The sequence below is a fragment of the Manis javanica genome, chromosome 12 (genome assembly GCF_040802235.1).
Source record: "Manis javanica isolate MJ-LG chromosome 12, MJ_LKY, whole genome shotgun sequence".
Taxonomy (NCBI): domain Eukaryota; kingdom Metazoa; phylum Chordata; class Mammalia; order Pholidota; family Manidae; genus Manis; species Manis javanica.
Window position 1 is genome coordinate 52,751,237 of NC_133167.1, and position 22,533 is coordinate 52,773,769.

At 39.2% G+C, this 22,533-nt stretch overlaps 1 protein-coding gene across 2 annotated transcripts in view; it reads right to left on the minus strand.

Moving 5' to 3' along the window:
- Positions 1-16,057, minus strand: part of ITGA4 (integrin subunit alpha 4) — a 64,432-nt gene extending 48,375 nt beyond the window's left edge. The window contains exons 1-5 of one of the 2 annotated variants that reach the window (XM_073218594.1): positions 15,147-16,057; positions 14,678-14,799; positions 2,299-2,405; positions 2,075-2,204; positions 268-335 (exon numbers count right to left, since the gene is read on the minus strand). In XM_073218594.1, coding sequence (XP_073074695.1) covers positions 268-335; positions 2,075-2,204; positions 2,299-2,405; positions 14,678-14,799; positions 15,147-15,685 — 966 coding nt within the window. In that variant the 5' untranslated portion in view covers positions 15,686-16,057. The remainder of the gene's footprint in view (positions 1-267; positions 336-2,074; positions 2,205-2,298; positions 2,406-14,677; positions 14,800-15,146) is intronic. The other variant, XM_073218595.1, reaches the window with a different exon arrangement.
- Between the last annotated feature and the right edge of the window lie 6,476 nt (positions 16,058-22,533).

Genomic DNA, 22,533 nt, shown 5'->3' on the forward strand with positions numbered 1-22,533 from the left:
TAGCTGCTTTTGCTTTCTATTAAATCTTGATACAAGTAATTTTCTTTAGTATAGACTTTCAGTTGATCTTGTGTGTAACAACCATTTAAATGTTCGTATTTTTTCAAAATATATATATTGAGGTGAAAACATTGTAATACTCTGAAATTTAAGAGACATATTATTCAGATGTTGTACTATTTTTACTGTAAAGAATAACATCAGTCTTCTAGGTCTTCAGAACTAGAATTCTGTATGTAAACATTCAAAGCAGCTATTTTTTATTACCTCTGTATAAAAACTAGATATTCCAGCTTGACATGATGCAAAATTTTCTCCAAATTTTCTCACATAATCTAAAATGAAGTAGAAAACAATTCAGGATTTCATTTCAAAACAAAGACAAAATCTGCATAATCTTGTTATTAATCCTTACAAATATACCTTTTAAGGTCTATATTTAAACTATCACATTTTAAAAATTATAGTAACTTTGATAACATTTAAGATCACAAATATCTTCCATATTAATCTTCAAAATATTTCTATGAAATAGTAATAAAAATATCTACCCTACCTCTTTTTCATGGGTATATGAAGTATGATTCAAAACTAACACAAGGTAGGATCTGTGGCTTCCATTCTAGGTTTCCATTTAAAATAGGCTTCCTAGATTATGCCCAGCTGAAAATAACAGAGTCAAGATCCATGTAGAGATGGAGAAGCTCTTATAACAAAGCCCCCATGAATGGATGTTTTTGGAACTTACTAAGGTGATAAGGCTTTGCCTCTCCGAAAGAATGGATATAAGTAAACATCTATGAAAATAAGAATCAGAACTACATCCTTCTTTTGGCTTAGCTAACAGAAAAGTTAAATAAATTGCTAAATCACTTATAATTCCTACTCCTTGTAATTTTCCACTCCTTTTTATATCTTTCCTGATCCCATTAAAAAAAAATTTAGTAATTTTCCCTATAATTTTAAGTGTCTTAAGTCTGCTATCTCGAATTTATTTATTTTTTTTTGTAGAATAAGACTAGGTATATCTGAGCAAAAATAAAGACTCTACTGTGAAAATGTTTTAAAATATAAACCATAAATGGTTTAAAATATAAACCATAAACCATAAAAAAAGGAAAGAGGATAATGAACACTCAGAAATCTAGACTGAGTTTTACTGCAATTGAGAATTTCATATTCAAATTTCAAATTCAATTTCATTTATCTTCTTGACATCCAAAGGCAAAGAAGGCATATGCATCAATCAGCTTTTCCACAGCATCAAATGCCAGAGGAAAGACCCCAATATTAACAGAATCAATAACTGAATTTGCATACTTGGTCAAAATTTTGTCAGTTAAGAAATTGTCTTTAGACACAGCAGTAATCATTTTGATTAGAAAAATTGAAAACTGGAATGCATTTATATTTAATTCTGAGTTTTCCAAAAACATTTTTAGCATTTCAGCTCTGGTGCAGATATCATTTTTAATGCTCTGTAGACACCCTTAATTTTGGTCACTTCAGTGGTTTATTTATGTACTAGCTCAGCCTGTATTAATGCTGCCCATGACCTAGAATTTCATGGGAAAATCTTTCAAACTCTTGCTGTTTCAAGGAAAACATTTGAATTAAAAAAAAAGATATAGTGAGTGGGAAAGATTTATTTACACTTAACTTGAATCTTTCTGAATATTCTTAGAAGCTAAATGTAAAGCAAGAAATCTAAGCAGTTTTCTTCTTTCTGATCAGATTTTTAATCTAATTTCATGATTTCAACTGTCCTATATTTACTGAGCATTAGACTTACTTATACTGAATTGAAAATATATTTTATGCAAAAGTATGTAGTTAAAACTAGTTTCCTAAATTCTTCAAATGAGAGAAACTGTAGAATTTCTATTCCTAAAAACACAAAGTACATTTCTAAAGGTAATACTATTGTAATTGAGTAAAAAAAGAAAGAATACTTTTAGTTAAAAACAACAAAGCTATTTCAATGATCTCCCCGCATCCAAAACTGAGAGAAAAACTTTTTTTATAGCATTCACTTGTCTCTCTTGGTCTAGTTAATATCAAAATCATGCCTTACCTTGGTAACATGGAGCTATTCTTTTACTTAATTCTGTTCGTAAATCAGAGGGCATTCCATAGCAAACTCCTGTGGGGAGCTTATTTTCATTCTTTATATAAAATATATTTTTCCATCTATGTCCACAAGTCTGAATAAAACATAAAAGTAGAGCACATGATGTAAGTCACACCCAGAATACCTGATTTCATGATGTTATCAGTGGACCGATTCCAATAACCTACCACAACAGATCCGTTTTCTCCTGGCTGTCTGGAAAGCGTGACCCCCAGCCACTGATTGTCTCTTTCTTCCAAGCAAGTCTTTCCACAAGGTTCTCCACTAGGGCTACCTACAGCATTTGAAAATAAGTTTATCATCAGTTATCTTGAAAACCATGTTATTCTTGAGAGCAGATAAACACACATGCTTATTCCCAAGGCTTTTCCTCCAGACATGTGTGGCATATCCTCCTCCTCCTCTGCTTCTCTATTATCTTACATTCAGTGCATAATGTGGGGGTAACTGTGTTATTCTGTCAACATAACTGCTCTCTCACAAGGTGAATTTGGTTACAGAAATGACCTCCAACTGGTAACACCACCAAGAGGTGACCTTAGTGTAGGAAATAGCTAGCCAACATGGCTAGGAGGGGAAGACCAGTTCAAGCCAACACAGGTTATGCAAAAACAGCTGCAGCCTGTAACGCCTGGCAACGCATTTGCAACTTCTGATCATTTATCTAGCGTTATAGGCAACATTACCAGAGCATTTTTTAAGGCATTTCTTGTATTGAGACAGTAAGAATAAAAGACAACAACAGTCTTCTATTTAAACAGCCTGAATGGGTGGCTGAAGCTGGAAGGTGACCCCTGAGCCTGTAGAAAGTAGTGGTGATAATTAGCATACTAATGCCTAGCATTTAAAACAAACTGCCCTATGGCTTCCATTTAGTGGATTGTGACTGTTTCCAAAAAAGAAAGGACTTGAAAAACCGATTATTTTAATAGTAAATAAAAAAATTCAGTAGGCATTATAACAAATGCATGAGTAGCCAAACAGTCAAGTAAAATATTACTCGTGGAAAGTGCCGTGTAAGAGCTCTAAACTGTGTAAGAAAAAGTGTTCTTCCCAGTGATAATATTTTTCTTTAGTTAGAGTGACTGCTTTATAGTAGGGATTCTATATTAAAGTGATTTCAAATAAGTGATTTGGAGGGATAATAAGATGCAGCATCCTAAGATTTCTTTTGCTGCCTTGTCACCCTCTTGAGTTGCCATGTGACAGTTTCATTCTGCCAGAGCTTAATGCCATGGGCAGGTAAATACATCTGCATAATTGGAATAGACATATGGGACTCCAGTTTGTTTACTCAGTTTGAACACAAGTCACTGGTATCAAGTTTTCATACATTTAGAGTGACCATCTTCTAAATCATTAAGCATTCTTTCTACTGCTATAACCTTGACCCCTAGAAAAAGCTTCTTGGGCAAACTCACAATACCTACATAAATAAGTCTAATATTTTGAAGGTGAAATTATTTGCAGTTAATCTCCTGGGCAGGAAGGATTTTGTAAGGAGTATAGGAATTTGTTTGTGGATACATCTATTTGTTCTCAGATTAGTTGTTCAGACAGTAAAAGCTGTTGAAGGTGACATGACTGAATGGGAGGGTTTCCCAGCCCCTTCCCTGGAGACTCTGAGCCAGAAGGCCCAGGTGAGGGCCTGACCACCTCAGATGACCCTCATGGGCTGGCGCTGTTACAACAGGACATGGACGATGCTTTGCTGGATAGATTTTTTGTAGGGTAATGATGTCTCCCACCCTGGCTGTGTGGAGCACTGGACTAAAAACAAGACAAATAAGGAAAGGTCTGGAAAAAGCATGCTAGGGTTGATTAACAAAGCCTGCTTGGAGTGGAAAGGAAATCTTGCTGCAGCCCAAATCTTGATAAAAGATTGTTCAGGTAGAAACATAGGTCTCCATTTTAAAATTAATATAGAAAGAGGGAAAGGAGGGGAGGAGAGAGAGAGAGAGAGAGAGAGAGAGAGAGGGGGTCAGAGGAAGAGGGAAGGACAATGTGTGTGGCGGGGTGGAGGTGGGGGATGGTAAGGTCTAACATGTTATTGTAGCTACACGATGCCAACATAATTGAAGACAGAATGACAAATTCTAATTTTCATTGTGATGAAATTTTCAATTTAATTTTTCACTAAAATTGCCACCCCCAGTGACTTTTTTTCCCTAATAACAAAAATAGATGATAAATGGCAATTTTATCTACTCAAAGTTGAAGTTTCTATTTAGCACAATAGACATGTCAATGAAATATATCTTCTCTGAAAATACCAAAGTCTATCTAAAATTATAGTCAGTTAAGTAAGGCAAAAGAGAGGAAGGTCACAAATACATTACTTTATTATAATATGGTATATTTAACACATACTTTCTTCGAAATCACAGTATTCAGAAAAAAATTCACTGTCCTAAAAGATGCTACCCAAAAGTTTAAAAACAGTGGGCATATAATAATTGAGAACAAAATACCAAGTAAATTGCTTTGATGAAAATGGTCAAAAAGTTTTTGTGCACAAAAACAATGAATTATTACTGCCTGTTTCTTAGCTGAGCTCTCTATTTGTAAATTTAAAGTGAATTTGTAAATTTAAAGAGAAGCTCTTGTTATTAAACTATTTTCTGGGGCCACAGATGATTCCACAGTGTATCCTCTGTTTTTTGCACCTCCAGGTGCTCAGTCTCACACTTAGGTTCACACACATTGTAACCAAACAACTCACCTTCCTACTTGGTCAATGTCACTTCCCTCAAACATCTTTCTCTCCATATCTGAGCATCAGACCTCTGGGACTTAGACCACCTCGCAACCCCACTTGCCTCTCAGGACTTGGGCCTGAATCACCACCAACTTCCCTGGCTCTTCAAGTCTGCAGATAGCAGATCATGGGACTTACTTGGCCACCAGAACTGAGGGAACTGATTCCTATAATGAATCTCCTCTTATATTTATCTGATCTACCTACCTATCCTACTGGTTCTGTTTCTCTGGTGAACCCTTACTAATACAACTACCTTTATTTATTTGCAACTATCCTGTCTACTTCCAAGCCTTAGTAAATTCATTGTGGCCAGTACTGCATCTTGTTCATCATTACCCCACCCCCAGCACACAGCCCAGAAACATGTGAAAATGGAAGCCTCCATAAATGAAAACTGGTTCAAAGCTTTACAGTTGCGGTTTGACCCAGTATCTCCTATTTGTGATTTGTCTTACTTTGAAATGTATGTGCAAAAGGACGATTCATTGCACAGGCAAAAAAAATTCATGGAAACAGCAGTTATGAAACAATTATTCTCCCACATAACAAACAAAAACAAATTCTAGGAAGTGAACAAAAACTCAGACTCACATTTACATAGGTTTCTCTTTTTCACTGCCTAACACTGCTTCTGCCATAGAGGCAGCACCCAACGGCAGCGGCAGTACTAGGTCCTTTCAGCCCTGGTTATGAGACGGATCAGTTCCAAGTACAGCCTGTATGTTCCCACTATGTTCTGGGTCTTAATTTCTAGGAACTTTTAACCGTTTTCTGCAGTGCTTGCAGAATCTTGGCAGAGAAGACGTTCGCATCATCAGTGTATGCTCAGGGCTTTCTCCAAAGCTTTCCCTAAACTTGCTTGTTCCTGAGTCCACCCCTTTATCATGCAGTTCTCAGCCTTGACTAGACATCAGGATGGATGTGGATGAATAGTGACACCTGGTCCCCACTCCCAGCAGCTCAGATCTGATGTGTCTGGGTTAAGACCCACATATCAGAACTGTTCGAAAAGCTCCGCAAGTAGTTGTAATGAGCAGTTGAGCTTCTGAACAACTAAAACAACTGCTCGACAATGTAAATGGCTATACCTTTTCCTGTATTATATCATATTTGAAAAGAAACTACTCCATTTTCAAAATCATAGTGATATTTTGTGTCCTCCTTGATTTCAGCTACTTGTTGAAATAAGAGATCAAATGTCAAGCAGTGTTCTTCCTACGGAAATACAGTATTTCTATTTTGTTCAGAAATAATGATTATTAAAACTGTCATGAGAAAGCTAATTCTCATGCCTTTCCCTGACAGAACATCATAAACTAAAATCATCTTAATATTTTATCCAAATGTTATGCTGAAATGATTTATAATCTGGTTTTCAATCCAGCTCATACATAACTAAACTCTTAGTAAATTAAATCAGCCTTTTAATTGAAAAAGTATTTTACATGGCTTAAAAGAGGTCAGCAGAAATTAACATGTGATAATTTTCCATGCTTTTATACAACCAGAATGACTAATTCTTAGCACAGTTGAATGCATTTTCCTAGGAGACATTAAAAGGAGAAGACCATGTAAAAACCATACTCCTTATTTTAAAAATGAAGCCCATTTTTCCTTTTTCCTTTTGCTTTCATATGGGGAAGAAAATATAAAGATGTATGCTTACTACTTTCATTTTTTTATTTCCATCTACTGACTTCGTATCAGTACATACATGTGTATTTAAATGTGAACAAGCAGTAATTTTGATAGACAACTATAAAGGATATCAGTACAAAGCCAATTAGGAACATTCTTTGCCATCCATTTTACTGTTGTTATTCACATCTCCATTTTAGTGTCATTGCTCCCATTGCCAAAATATGACAGAGACTATGGGAGACTATCTGCTTGACGTCACCTCCACGAGGGCAGAATGACTGTTTTGTTGACTGTGGCCTTCCCACAGCACAGAACAGGGCCTTACATGCAGCAGGCAGGAACAGAATACGTATTTGCTGAGGGAGGGAATTCTGAAGTAGTTTATACCACCACGAAAATCCTTTACTAGAGGGTCTGCCTGCAAAATATTCACCAGTCTCTCAGGGGTCTAAGCTTGGAGAGGCCTTCCTCTTTCACAGCTATTCTTCCTTGCTTCTCTTCCAAAACATTCTTCCCTCAAGTTTTGAGAGAGTAACAGATGGTCTGGGAAACAGTGTTTGCAGGTCTGAAGACCTTTACAAAGTGTGATAGTGAGTGGGATGATTTAAGACCGATCGGCTGCCCGCAGGAGGTGCCTATCTCAGAGGCTTTCTGCCAGGACTGTGGGGAGTACCTGGTCCAGAGCCTAACAGAGAAAGAAGGCAGACATTCATTGATGTTCACATTATTATTATTTAAAGGATTAAGATAAACATATGATTAAGCTGCACAAATGTCATGCTGTCTATTCTCCTTCATAAAAACATCTCATGTCAATGAGATCTCATCATACACATTAACTCATTTAAGTCTCTCAGTAGCAGAAGAGGACTGTTACCAATCCCATTTTACAGATGAAAAAATTGAGTCTCACAGAAGTAAAGTAACTTGCCTGAATCCATGGGGCTGGTAAATGGAAAATATTAGAATCAAAAATTAAACACCTGTCAGCAACTGAAGCTCTCTGTTACTTCCTACTACTCCACAGTATATACAACAGAACTTTATAATACTTCAGCTGTCTGAGTTAACTGACATTGATTTCACTTTCTAAACCTTTTTTCAGCTGAACGTTTGCAAAATATCACAAATCTGCCCACAGACTGTACAGTCACCATTCTAGTGTTCGAGAAAAATGTCACTCACTTGGTCCCTATCTTGCCCTGCCCTTTCCCTCCATTTGGAACAGTATTTTGGCATTCCCACTGAGAATGGGCCACAGGGGAAGATCAGACTCAAAGTCCTTCTTTCTAGGACTTCTTGGCACTTTGAGCGAAAGACGTTGTGGGTAGGAGAGTCTCGCCTCTTGAATGCAACAACACACTGGATTCACTTGTGTGTCACCAAGCTGCAGCTTTCCCATCGTTTTAGACACTTGACTGGGGCTCTCAATCTGACTTTCTAGCTATTAAGACAATATATACATTTATCTGATCTTTCAAAACACATAACATGATTTCAAGCTTCAGAAAAATAGTGAAAGCCCCTACTTCCAGCAATTACTTTATAAGGTTGAAGTTCTATTCTGTTGAAAGACAAGTCCTCAATGAGTCCTGTATGTTTCAAACTTTTCCACTCTAATTTTTCCTTAAATAATCCTGAAAACTTAATGACCATCTCTCTATTCTATGTTCTATAAAGAGTCATTCACTCAAGATACCTTTATTTGTAGAAACACTAATCACTCAGGGAAAATAATTACATTAATTCCTTCCTCTACCTAAATTCAGAATATTAGGAAAACAGATGGGATTAAAAGTGAACAAATAAATTCAAATATGGAAAGATTATAAGTCCTATCAACTCAGGTATACAAAGGTCACACAGAAAATTTATACATCTGTAGACAAGACTGCCTGGCACCTAGTAGGTGTTCATTAAATGATGAATGCTTCTGCTCTCCAGTATACCCACATTATGTTGATTTAGACTATGCCAGCAGAGGGAGCTCACAGAGCTCGGAGATCTGATCAGCAACCCTAAGCTCTTTAGGCCAAGTGGCCCCTTCTTTTAAGATTTTCTTACCAAACCCTACTATTAAATCCACTATATTTTCTGTATTGAACTATGTACTTTCTCCACACATCTAATAACATGTGGTAGTAATGTTTCTAAAAGTGATGTTTATGAATGCAATAACAATAATTTTGAGTAATGAAAAGTAAAAGATACCCAAGTTTTAGAGATGATACAGGACATGAAAGCACTAAACTCCCAAGACCATTTTCCCCAGCTCATCTAGCGGCAAATGAGTAAAATATCAAAATAGCCACCCAGTTAGAACCTATTCTCTAAGTATTTTCTGTCTGGAAAATAACATGCATTCAAAAATGCCACATTTCCAGACTTTTAGTCAAAATCTGATCATGGTTAATAATCATACTCAGTTTAGATGAGAAAGAGCTCATGTAAATACCTAGACAGTTCATATAATCATAGGCCTGAAAAAGCCAGCTCTTTCAGTCTGTTTCATTTCATTTTATACACTTTTTTTACTTTTTAATTTTACTTTATTGTATTCAGAAAGAGTTCAACACAGAAGTAAATGTCCCCAGGAAGTAGGGCAAAGTTTTCAGAGTTGCAGTTTTATAAATCTGGGTTGACCCTGGGTCATCACGAGGCTTTAGGACTCTAAAAAACCAGGTCACTTGTGAGCTTGATTCTAGGTTCAGGGTCTCCTCCAGGCCCTTTATGCCCCAACTTACTCAAATTTCTGCAGAAAACCTAAACAGTCTTTTACTACCTACAGCAGGAAAATGTACCTCAACTGATATATTTGTTGAGTATAATTTAAAGAGAAAATGTTCTCTCACAATAATTACTAATATTTATTATATGCTTCCTATGTACCAAGCACATGTTTAATAAATGTAAACATAAATATTAACTCATTAAATTTTCATTACATCCCTATGAGCAGGTATTATCATTACACCAATTTTATTAATGGAGAAGCTGAAACAGAGGGATATTAAGCATCTTGCCCAATTATACCCCTAATATGCAGGGAAAAGAAGGATTCAGCCCACACTGTTAACCACCACCCTTATACTACCTTATAATAATTTGCTTATTAGTCTTTTCCCTGTTAAGCAGATATTGACATTATTAGTATTGATATTGAAATTAATATTGACACTATTAATAATTCTATACTAATTCTGCTTGACACACTAATATATTAATGCTGGCATTATTTATAGATTGACATTATTGATACTGACACTGATACTGACATTATTGATAATTTTGACTTTATTTGGATTTAGGGAGAATTGACATTATTAATAATTGATACTGACCCATTTACCCCAAAGCATTCACTTCCCTGCAATTAGAAGTGTCTAAAACACAGATCTGTTCATGTCATGCTCTAGCTGTAATCACCTTAGGATAAAGTCATCCAAACTGAAGAGAGTTTACAAAGTTGTACAAAAAAATAGTCCCTGCTTTCCTCTCCAACCTACTATCCACTTCACACTCCAGAGTCCAACTGTATGCACTTTTTTTTTTATGTTAAAGATGCCGTGCTCTCAAAGACCTCAGGGTCTCCATGCACACTGTTTGCTCTGTCTGGCACCCTTTCCCATAACCTCTTCACCTAGCTAACTCCTGCTTTTTATTCAGTTCCCCATTTGATCATCAGTTCCTCTGGGAGACATTACCTTATTCTACTAACTAGCTTAGAAATTCTTACTATACTTTCCAGTAATAACTTAATTTGTAGTTTGTAAATCCACCAAGGCAAGGACTATGGGTCTATGGGTCACCATATCTGGCCCCACAACTGTTGCCACAGGGAGTTTTTACTGTTTTTAATCATTAGGAATATTACTCAGTGATAATTACACTTAAGGCAAAAAATAAAATGCATTTAGAAAATCTCATCTCTCATGTTAGGTGGAAATCATTCTTTCAGAAATGGAGTTTGGGAATCTCTTAACATGACAGTTTGTTAATGAAGCTCTCTCTTGATTTTCTGCATAATTAGCATAACAACCTATTTTCAGAAATGATTTTTCAAAATGGCCAGTCTATATCAATCTCAGCTTCACAAACTACAATTTAGAGCATAGCAAATGAAAAAGAAAAGCTAACATATTTGAAGTTTCAATAAGGTTTGCCTTTTAATTTTAAACTATAATTCCTGCAAATCAAACAGAAGTGAGAGTGAGGTAATCATTAATCTAATGATGCACTGCTGATTAACCTCTTCCAAATAGGTTATACAATATAAACCAAGAGGTTGGCTAAAATAATATAATTCTCAGAAAGAAATCGGAAAGAGAATAATGACTAACTTGTGATGGACTACTGTTCTCTCCAATAAGAGAAAAAGGCACAAAGGACTTAAAGGTCTAATAACTATACAACACTTGGTCTTGAAAAGAAAACTAGAAGTCTTATTCATTTATATGTGTACTGGGAAAACACCTGCTAAAAAGTTAGTGCTCTTTTATGTAGGGAAGTTGTTTCTCTAGAGCAGTGCTGTCCAATAGAAATATAATACAAGCTTTATATGAAATGTTTAATTTTAAGATATTTTATTTAACCTAATACATCCAAGATATTATCACTTAAATATGTAATCAATATTAAGTTTAAAATAGTTATTTTGATATATAATCAATACCTAAAAATTTAATGATTTATATATATACATGCATTTTGTACTAAGTCTTTGAAATTCAGTAATGTAATTTATATTACAGTTCTTCTTACCACAAACTAGCCACAGTTCATGTGCTCAATAACCACATGTGGCTACTGGCTACTATGTTGGGCAGGGTAATTGTGTAACTTCAGAATCTGTTACTTAGATAAGTGTAAGAAAGTGTGTGTGAGTGGGTGTTTAATGTTATTTTTGGTAACTCCAAAGCAATAAAAGATCTGGAACATCTTTTGAATAACCAAAGAAATACAATATTTTAGCACAATTTTATACTCATTATACTCATTTATGTATTTTATATTCTAATTCTTTGAATATTGGTAATCCATGGATGGACCATGATTAAATACAGTTACAGAATCATTAGTTGTGATGCCTTAATTTAGCAACTAACTGATGAAGTTTCCCTTTAAAAAGCCTTACCAAAGTCGCTGAATACCTGAGTGGAAAAGCAACGGGACATGTGGAAATAACTATGGCCTCCTGGGTCATGGAGTCTTCAGGAACAAGTCTGGGCTCAGACCCTTCTAATGGGGGAATTACCTTCCTTCGGTTCATGGTAAGTGAGATGAGAGACCAAGAAAGTGAGGACACCTTCTCAGGCAGGCAGGGGGTTGGAAGAAGCCTATTTGCATGCAAGAAAAAAAGCACCTTTGCTACAGTTAATTCATGTCACTGAAAGGGCTATCTAACTCTCAACATCTCATGCCCTGAACATTTTAGATAAGTGGGCATTTGCTGCTCACTTCTGATTATGGCTACAGTGAATATGCCACAGTTTATGGCATCATTATCCAAGAAGGGAGGAGGGGAATGGAAGGGTACTGATCTCCTCTTTTGCGTAGAGGAGTCTATCTGAATTAAACTTTGGTCAGAAATTCTAACCAAGACCTAAAGACTGGTCCATGTGGACAGTATTTTGAATTGCATAGGGGATGCATATCATTTCAAGAATTCTTTCAGCTTTACCTCCTTGAAAGCAAGTTAAGCTATTTCAGTGAGAAAAAACACTTAACATAGAATCTTAGCTCCATCTTCACTTATAAAATTTTCTGGTTGTGTCAACAAGAAAACATTTTTGTTTCATTTCAACTCCTACCTTTTAATTTATATATTTAACTTTTTGTTTATTCATTGTTCCTATTGATTGATCTCAACAGAGAACATACAGATATAGACTTAAGTAAAAAATGGAGATAAAAAATAAGTAAATGGATCAATTTTTTGAAATTCTGTCCCAAGTAGGTTGCTGAGTTAAGCATTTTCCATACATTAGTCACCCACATTTGAGACGGGACAACCGAAGCATCTTTACAAGCTGTAGAATCTGAAGATTGTGTGAATGTGTGTATTTATATAAGAGAGAGAAGATGGAATGTTTAAAACATTATATGAGAAGTAACTTCACTCTTATGCAGATTACTACAGCTATTAGTGCATCAATTAGTTGACTGACCAGAAATTTTGTCATCCTTTTTGCCTTTTATCTCAGTAAACATCTTTTATATTGGCCCCAAATTTTAAAGTAAAAAATATCATTCTGGCTTGTCATTTCTAATCAATTCTCTTATTCACCAATAAGGTTGATGACAATCAAACTTTCACTTGCCTATATTCATTTATCTGTCCAATAAATCTTCACTTAATTCATGTTTGTTGCACATCTACCATGTGTACATTTGTCTGAGGACACTTTTGTCATCAATCCCTATGCTCCACATGCTCAAAGAATTTTCATTTTCCTTCAGTTTGGACAGGCATTATTATCTTACAGTTCATGTAATTTTATGACATGATTTTTCCAGTTAAACACAGACAACTAAAAAGAGTTTCAATGCCCTTCCAGACAGGAAGTAAGTGCTTAATACCAGCAGTTATAATGTCATGGATCAGGCTGTGACAGGACAACACAAATGAAATTCTTTCCTCTTAAGACTTTGTCACGTTCTATTAGCAGATCAAGGTTGCCTGCTCCCTCCCTAATTCTTCATCCCACAACTCTTCCATGCAATGAAAATTACACATTGAAAAATTATTCTAAATGGATGGATCTGTGAATGTGCTTTTCCTGATCTTTCCTAGTCTGCCTTTGGGAATGGAAGATGCTTAAGGAGAAGCTGAGGCTTATTCTATATGAATAGTCTAAGAATTTTATGGATGCTCTCTGAGTTGAAAATAAAAATTCCATTATGTTGGAATCAGCTTCCCAGTTTGAGAAAAAGCAACAATTACTATAAAAAGAAAAAGGGGTTAAAGATGCAGCAACTAGCTCATCCCAAAAGGTTACTGAGGGCAAAGATAAATATGAAAAAAGTACCAACTGTAACCTTTTATTCACCATTTAATGATGACTCATCAGCTCCATAGACAATATATTGGACTTAATTTTATTTGCATACAAGATGTATACATGAAAGCAAAGAGCTTAGCCTTTGGACTCAAGCAGATCTGACCTTGACTTTGGGTCCCATTTTTCACTCACTAGCTGAGTAACTTTAGAAAAAATACTTGGAACCCTCTGAGTCACAGAGTCCTCATGTGTAGAGGAACAATGCCAAGCATGACCCTGTGGCACTTTGAGGGAAAAAAATTAAACAACATATATAGCAGTGCCCAACTGCTTGGAACAAGATAGCTCTAAATTAATATTAGTTCCCCTTTCTTTCCCCAGGTCTGTTCAAAGCAAAGTTGCTTTTGGCTTTGAGACATGAACATTCTCCCCTCCCCCATCAGAACACGTTTTTCACCTTATAATAAATCTAAGAAGAGGCATTAAGAAATGACTTCAAATAGAGGTATCCACTGAACATGAGAGTTTTTGGAGGGAGAAATCAACAATTATGTGTTAAGCCTGATTTTAATTATATTAACAGTAGAGACGCCAATTTTTCTTTATTCTTTTCTTTCAATTTCAAATTCTAAGTAAAACTATATCATTTTCTTTTTTAGAAAGCCCTTAGGCTAAATGACAGGATATGGGATCAGTTCCAACTGTTATTCCTGATCTACCCCTTAGTTTGTCTTTAGCAAAGCTCATAGGTCAAAGACAGAAATAAAATTTAAGTCTTGGCTTAGCTGGATCCTGTCTTTAATGTGCGGAGAGACTTTAAAATGTGTTTTATACACGGGGATAGAGAGGAAGAGGTGAAGAGAATGTATCATAAGAAACTTTCCTCTACGTAGTTTTGTCAGGGCACTGCAATCATTGCCATAAGCAAAGGAAGAAAAATATTGACAGAAAGAAGTGGACCACTTTTACACTAAGGGGAGATGGTGTGGAGCTAAGAATGGAAATCATTTGCTTTAAACTAGAAGTAACGAGCAACACGAGTTTTTCCAGGATTTGTGCTACCCGTGGGGGCCACAAGTGGGGGGTCGGGAGGGGGGGGAAGGGCAGCGGGGTAACTCGCTCCTGTTCCCATAACCGACTCACCCAGCTGGAGTTGTTCGCATGTCCGGTCTGGATTTTTTGCTATCCTGCATCTGTAAATCGCTCCGGGACTGACCACTGAAGCATTGGCGAGCCAGTTGGCCGTGGGCGCCCCCACTATGAGCCTAAAGCGAGAAATGTGCACGTGCGCGCAACGTGAGCCGTGCTGCGCACTGGTTCAATAGACTGCAGCTGGCAGCGGGCGCTCGGCCACCTCCTCCGCCCACCACCCCGCGAACCCCATCCGCCACCCCGACTCGCAGCCCCAGGGCCTGGCGCCAGAACGCACCCCGGGCCCTGCTGCCCCAAGATAAGTTAGTTTCCCGAGCATATCTCCAGCGAGCTGGCGGTCTCAGCGTTCGCCTTTTGCCTTCGCCAAAGGGAGCAAAGTTTGAACCGGGCAGGGAATCCCTAGGCGCAGTTCCCCAGCCGCTGGGAGATGCAGAGAGCGCCTGGCTCTGACTCCACTCACCATCGGTTCGCCGCGTGGCTGTGCAGCACCACCGAGTAGCCGAACAGGGTGTTGGGGGGCCCCTGGTAAAGCAGCGCGCTCTCGGTGTCCACGTTGTAGGGGCGCCCGCTCGGGACCCCCAGACACAGGAGCAGAAGCACCGCCTCCCGGACGGCGGGCCCTCGGGGACCCGGCCCGCACCTCGCTTCCCCAGCCATGCGCTCTCTGAGGGGAACATTCAACACCAAATGGCTACTGTCCCAAAGTTTCGCGGGATGCGACGGGCGGCCGCAGGGACGAGCGCCCCAAGAGAAGAGGCGCAGCTTGTCCGGCGCTGGCGGGCTGGAGGGAGGAAGGGAGCGAGCGAGGGAGGGACAGAGAGAGGGAGGAGAAGTGGGGACGCCGCGGGCGGAGCGATGGGGGCGGCCTGGGATGCAGCACGCCCGCTGGGCCCCACGCCCCGTTTCTGCAGCCGGGAGGTGCTGGTGCTCGCGCTGTCCCGGGGCGCTGGGTGCTGGGTGGGTCCCGGGCGTGGCGTCAGGCGCAGGCCCCGGCGCCATCTCCCCCAGCGCGCGGCTGTAGGGGGCGCTGGGGGACCTCGGCTGCGCAGGACAGGCGTCCAGGTCCAGGCCGGCCAGCCCGCGGAGGGCGGGATGGCTCGGTGCTCCCGCAGATTTGCGAGAGTGGAGCTGCAAGGGTCGCGGGACTTCGCCTTTTAACAGTGGTTGAAGCCTGGATGCGGAGCCGCGTGGTCCAAAGGCCAACTGCAAACCAGTACCCCAGGACTTCGGCAGGGGACGGTCTGCATCCCTCGTTGACAGTTAAGGGCTCTGTCTGATTTGGGGGAGCTGTTGCAACTCCTGGATAAATTAACCAGACGACCACCAATGAAAAACAAAAAGAACTCCGTGAAGGCTCCTTAGAACATGTTGGTGACAAAGACGTTATGGCTATTCACCACAAGACTCAGAGCCCTGCACCCTTCTATGCCCACTTCCTTCCTCCCCTACACACTTCCTCTTAAGTCCAGGCTGCACGCTTGAGGGGGCTGACAAGCAGAGGCTGGGGCTCGGTGGCACCCGCGGTTTAGGCTCTGGCAGAGTCCAACAGCGAGGCTGGGTTAAGGAAGCACTGTGACTTGCCTAACTCAACGGATTCCTGCGTCTGGTTCTTGATACTCCCCCTTCCCATGCTTCTAGCCAGCTGCCACCGGATACACCTGCCATCAGAAGTGTAGACCCAGGTTAAGGTTCAGAGACGGACACCGTAATGAGCCTCTGACAATGCACTGAAGACCCACAGCACAACGCACCTGAACTAGTGATGCTCATCATCCTAATACAATCCAAATATGCCTCAGGGTTTTCTTTTTTCCTGCAACAACCAGAGAGACAGCATAGGGAAAAAAATGCCCTAATCAAAGGGTATGTGTGCATTAAAAACATACTGAACTAGCAAATCTTAAATTGTAATAGCAGACACGTGATTAAAACACTTGTTCATTTATTCGGCATATTCATGGAACAGGCATTTTGCTAGACCCACACAATACCGCAGTAAATGAGGTAGCACAAGCCTTCAAGAACATTCTCAGCCAAGTGTAGACAGACAAACTTTTACTAGTTAGAGAAGTTCTGAATATTTTAAGGACACTTAAAGAGAGGTTAAGAGGACAAAGAGGTTTGAGTTAGGCCAAACAGTTTGAGAGAAGGATCAAGGGATGGTGCTAGCCAGGGCCAGGTAAAGGAACTGGGTGAGCAGTCCTGGCTGGGGTATCTAGCTGCCCACACACAGATTAGTATGATAAGAGGCTGACTGGGAGAGCAGGGACAAATCATGAGCCAACTTCCTAAACCCAGTTAGGAATTTTTAACTCTGCTGGGGCTGACCGGAAGCTATCAGGGATTGAAGAATTTGTCAGTGGTGGGTTTCAGAAGTGTGAAGAAAAGACTCAACACAGAAAACCTAATTTTGGAGACTCTGGCATAATCTATAGGGAGGTGATGGCGGCCTGAACTAGAAAGCAGCAGGAAGAATAGAGGAGAAAATATATTCCGGCGATGTCTGAGAAATAAAGCCCCACAGAGCTTGGTGATAGTATTGGCAAATACGAATGTGGAGCTGGGGTGAAGGAGTCAGGATGATGCCTGTTAAGTCTGGGCTCTGGATATGCGTTGCAGATTCATGGAGAATGCACACTGGAGGAATGAAGTGCATGTGTGTGTGTGGGGGTGGGGGATACATACAAATGGGACTCACTGATGAATTAAGTTTTAGACAGGTGGAGTTTGAGATGTTTGTGGAATGATAGGATATCCTAGCCAAATCCAACACAATTATTTTTTACACTTTCATCAACAGACGAAACAAGAGGAATGGCCCTCTCTTGATTATTTGCAGCAAAGTAAAAGGCAAATAATGGTGTGTGATCAATCTGTTGGAAAAATGGAATGAAATGGCTTCCAGAACAGTAGCTGTCAGGATCCACAGGGAATGGTCCTACTCTCTTTTTCAATTCAATGTGTATTTGATCCTGACTAGATTCATTTGCTGGTTTCAGCCCAGTGCTACAACCTGCTCATATTGTCATCATTCTGAAATAAGCAGTCCCTCTAGTTTGCAGCCACATAATATCTAGGTGAGGCCTGGGAAGCAGGTATGTCACCATGAACCTCTACTTCTTTCTCTTCTTTCACCAAAATCATACATAAGGAAATTTCACTTAACACCATCCTTTTCATAGCATAATTCAGATGAGTATTGGCCAGTGGAGCACTTCACGGGGCAGGATCTTATTTCCATAGTTGTGGTTATGGTTTGGTGATTATTTCACCACCTTCCTAGAGACAGCCATACTTTATTACCTCACACACTATGCTAATTCTCAGTTGCTTTCCTCCAAGGTTTAGAGAACAGTTTATTTTTCCTAAACTTGTACAAATAAAGGGTATTTAATGTTGCTTTGACAAAGCCTGAAAATACTGCTATCTGTCTTGCCAATGGGTTTCATCTCTGGGCAAGTTCACTCTTGATTCAGTAAGACGGAAAAATGACAATGGAACATTCTTGGGGTGAAAGGGTTTATACCCAACTTTATTCCCACAGTGGCAGGTCAATCACTAGAATCCTGTCTACTTAGAGCAAGTCTGCAGGAAGCAAGCCAGTCTCTGCCTCTGGGCCTCTCCATCCCCACAGCTGTCTCAGTCTCTGTCCTTGGCGCTGCCACCACTCCAGTCTCATCTCTGCTCTCCTGCAGCCTTGCAGCCATACCACCATGTCACCCAGAGCACTGGGCAGAGCTCTTTACATAGTCAATAAGGACGAATTGCCCACACGTGTGCAGTGAGCTAGCCAACCAGGACCAGGTGAGAATCCTGGCCATAGGATCTTTCATTTTCTTTACATTCTCTAATCAATGTTTTCATTGGTAAAAGTGAGAATCAGAAGAGGGGGGGAGTATGGAGAGGGAAGAAAATGAGGTCTATTTATTTATTATTTATTAATTTTTTATTTTGGTATCACTAATCTATAATTACATGAGCAACATTATGGTTACTAGACTCCCCCCATAATCAAGTCCCCACCAAGATGAGGGCTTTTAAAAATTACTTATGCCTATCCCTCCCCTGAGCTTATAATATTCAGTCATTCATTAATATGTGTCATTTGATTGACAGATATCAAGTGCCCACTGTGTGCCAGGAGCTGCATTAAAGACTGCAATAAAAGAAAAAGAAAAAATACAAGTGATTTCTATTCTTGGTAAGAAGCCCTTCCCAGTAGAGAGGCTTCTGATACGGGCTCACTCAACTTGATAACCAAGTTGTTATCAAGAGTGAGCATTTCTCCTTCTTGAAAGCCTATTTTATTGGGATACTGCCTTTTGTGAGCTTTTTTTTCTTCTTTCTATCTGATACTTAAGTGCCATTTGCTGGCTGCTTTCCCACACAGGAAGAGTTGGAAAGCTCTGGGGCTCCATTCTGAGCCCCCTTTCCTCCTCATTCTTCCTTCCCTCTTTAGGAGACATAACCTATTCCCTTTGTCTTTAAATACCAGCTAAATACTGCCACTAAATACTACTGTAAGTCCCTAATTCACACCTCTAGCCTGGACCTCTCTTCTGAGCTCCAGGTTCACATGTTTTACAGGCTACCTGGTGTCTCCACATGGGTGTCTAGTGACCATTGTGCCCATAAAATACCTAACATTGAATTCTGGTTCCCTCATCCATGTTGAAACAATTCTTCCACCCAAGTTCTTCCTTTCCAGGAAATGGAAATTTATCTGCCCAGTTGTTCAGACTAGAAATTTGGAAACCAATCCTTGATTCCTTGCTCTATTTCCCACATCTCATCCATTAAGTTCTATCAACTTGACTTTCAGAATATAAATTAAGCTCATCTGTGTATCTTCTTCTGCCCTGCTATTACCTGCTTCCAAGTGCACAATCTCATCTGGGCTATTCAGTAATCCACTACCTGGTCTCCCTACTTGTTCCTTTCCCACACCATCAACTTCCCACATAGAAACTCAAGCAAATTTTTTAAATTCTAAATCAAGGCATGCATGCTACTTCCTTGCTTAAATCCTTTAAATAAAATTCCCATTGCTCTTCTAGTACAAACCACACTTAAGGATGGCCTGCAAGGATTCTATGATCTGGCCTCTGTCTACTTTGCACTCGTTATTGACCACTTGTCCCTGAATCACTTTGCTATAGCCACATAAGCCTTCCTTAGTTTCCTTAAGTCCATCAAGGCTTTTTCACCCCAGGGGACTGACTTTTCCCATGTTGTTCCTTTACCTGGACACGTAGCCTCTGACATGTTGTTATTCTTATCTTTCTTCAGTCTCAACTTGAGTTTCCTCCTCACAAGAGTTTTTTGCCCACCATTTAAAATAGGTCACCATATTGCTCTCCCATAAATGATCCTTCATTCTCTTCAGAGCTCCTTAATTTATAATCATATATGTAATATATATATAATCTTATAATATATATTACATACACATATACTTTTACATTTTGTCTCCCTTTCTAGAACACAAAGCAGAACACATGTTGTGTTGTTACTGTTGCTCACCACTAAATCTCTAACACTTCATATTCTACCTGACAAAGAGCAGGTCCTCAGAAAGTATTTTTTGAGTGCTCTTTACATGATTTGGACTTTTTCATCATAAATGTCACAAACTGAGAGAAATCTGAACATGTGTGAGTTTATGTTCATGTGTTATTACATGTAAAGCAATGTGTTAGGTCCTTTGGCAGATTCAAAGATGTGTACAGTGTGGGTCCTACTCCCAAGCAGCTTATAATTTTCAAAGAGAGATATGATAAGCCTTAGAGAACCAGAGAGTTTAGTCAAATGTGAATGTCATATGCAATGGTGAATCCGCTGCTAACAAATGGAGTAGGTATAAAAGCAGTCTTGAGATCTAAATTTGGGTATAGTGCAGGGACAGTGAAAGAACCGATATAATAGACTGGGAAAAACTGACATGAGTTGTCAGGTGCAGGCAACATGGAGAAGTTCTGCATGACTGGCATTTTTATGCCAGGTGCCTGGGACAATGGTACCAATTAATGCAAAAGAATACAAAAAGCAACAAGAACGAGGAGTTGGAATGGGGAGGAAAGGGAGAGTGTGGTGAGATGTTGGTGCAACATTCATAAGTATGTCTGGCAGTAGTGTTTGGTTTTTTGTTTGTTTTACTTTCTTTATAAGATATTTTTTAATTACTAAAATAAATCATGTAATGTGTAAAACTCTTAGGGATGCATAAAGAAATGTTTCCAATCCCTTCCTGCCTTCCTCTAATCCAACTTTCTGAGCACCCCTTCCCCCAACACCAAATAACTTGACTGTGTCCACATGTTTGTCTCAAGGTCCGCTCTTGGGGGATCCAAGCTAAGACAATAGGAGGTTGCTGGTTTTTACCTCACAGTAATAAAGTTCTCAACAAAAAACAACCTTGGATTCTTTTTCTGGATATATACTATTAGACCAAACTTTCTGATGCTTAAATATAAATATCAATGACGGGGTTGCTTTAAAAGAAACTTGAAACAAGGCTTCTTTTCAATTACTCAAGTTCTGAAACCTGCTGAGAAACTGTGAAACACACCTCAGAACCCCTCACTCTGGAAAACCCAGGAGTCTGAGGCATTTTTCCAAGGACTCATCCTCTGCTGGAAGAGGGTTAACCTCCCCACATTTTGAGGTTGCCCCTGTTTGCAGGCAAGGATGCCCCCACATGCCAGGGGAGTCCAAAGGCGGAGATGAGAGACACAGGCACCCAGGTTAGGAAGCTGCCAAACTGAAACTGTCTCCCCAGCTGTATGACTGCTCAGGTAGCCTACGGGGCAGGGCACCAGCGCTGTGTGCCACAGCTGCCAATCAAAACCTTGTGTGGTTTGTTAGTGTGGCTCAAACTTGGGTTTTGATCTTAGTTTTCTCTGCTTGGATGAGGAAAATGAACAAATGTGGGTAAAGCTTTTAATGCTCTGTTTAGCACATAATAAATGCTGTATAATAGTAGCCCTTTCTCCTCCATCCTTTTCTTGTCATTATCATCATCAATATAATTTATATAGAAACAAACTACCTACAAAAATAAACTATGTATGCCAATTTGAACTCAGGGCCAATGAATCATATGTGGAAGGTTGTCTAAGTAAGAGAAATTTTCTATTTCTATTTGCTTGTATGTATTTATTCAGTCATTTGACAAATATTTTTTGAATGCCTATTATCTCTGCATAATAGGATAAGCAGATTTGGGATCCTTATCCTTTTCAGATGTACATTCCAATAGGGCACACAGGCAATAAATAAAACCAATAAATGTTTCCTGTTTTTGGTCCTACCACTTTTCAGTCCATTGACATATTATAAGCAGATAATTTTTTTATAGCAGAACTATGAATATGACATTTCCCACTCTCAGAGACTCCTATGGCTCCTCCAGGAACTCAACCCAATTAAATTAGAATTTCTTGCCTGGGGCTTAATATCTTCCAACATTGGCCTCAAAGTAACTTTCTACTCACCCTAAACATAGCCTATTTTTCCTTCCCTCTGGAAATGTTCCCTTTAGTTTGGGACATTTGCAGTTCAAGAAATAACTATTTAAGCCAGAAAGGATCAAATACTACACAAAATAGTGTGCATAACAGAAAAATTGAACAGTTTTCTTCTGGCTAGAGTGTTCGGGAATTTATTCTGGAGTAAAAAGGCAGTTTTGAGAATTTTCACTTTTACAGTCTTTTCAAAACTCCTGGAACTGATACTTTATAACTTCTTAAACCAAGTCTATTTCATGCTTCAGTTAAGAAGAAGAAACAATTGCTCCTCTTGTTACAGTGTATAGAGGACCTGGTATAAAACCATTTTCCCCTCAGAGC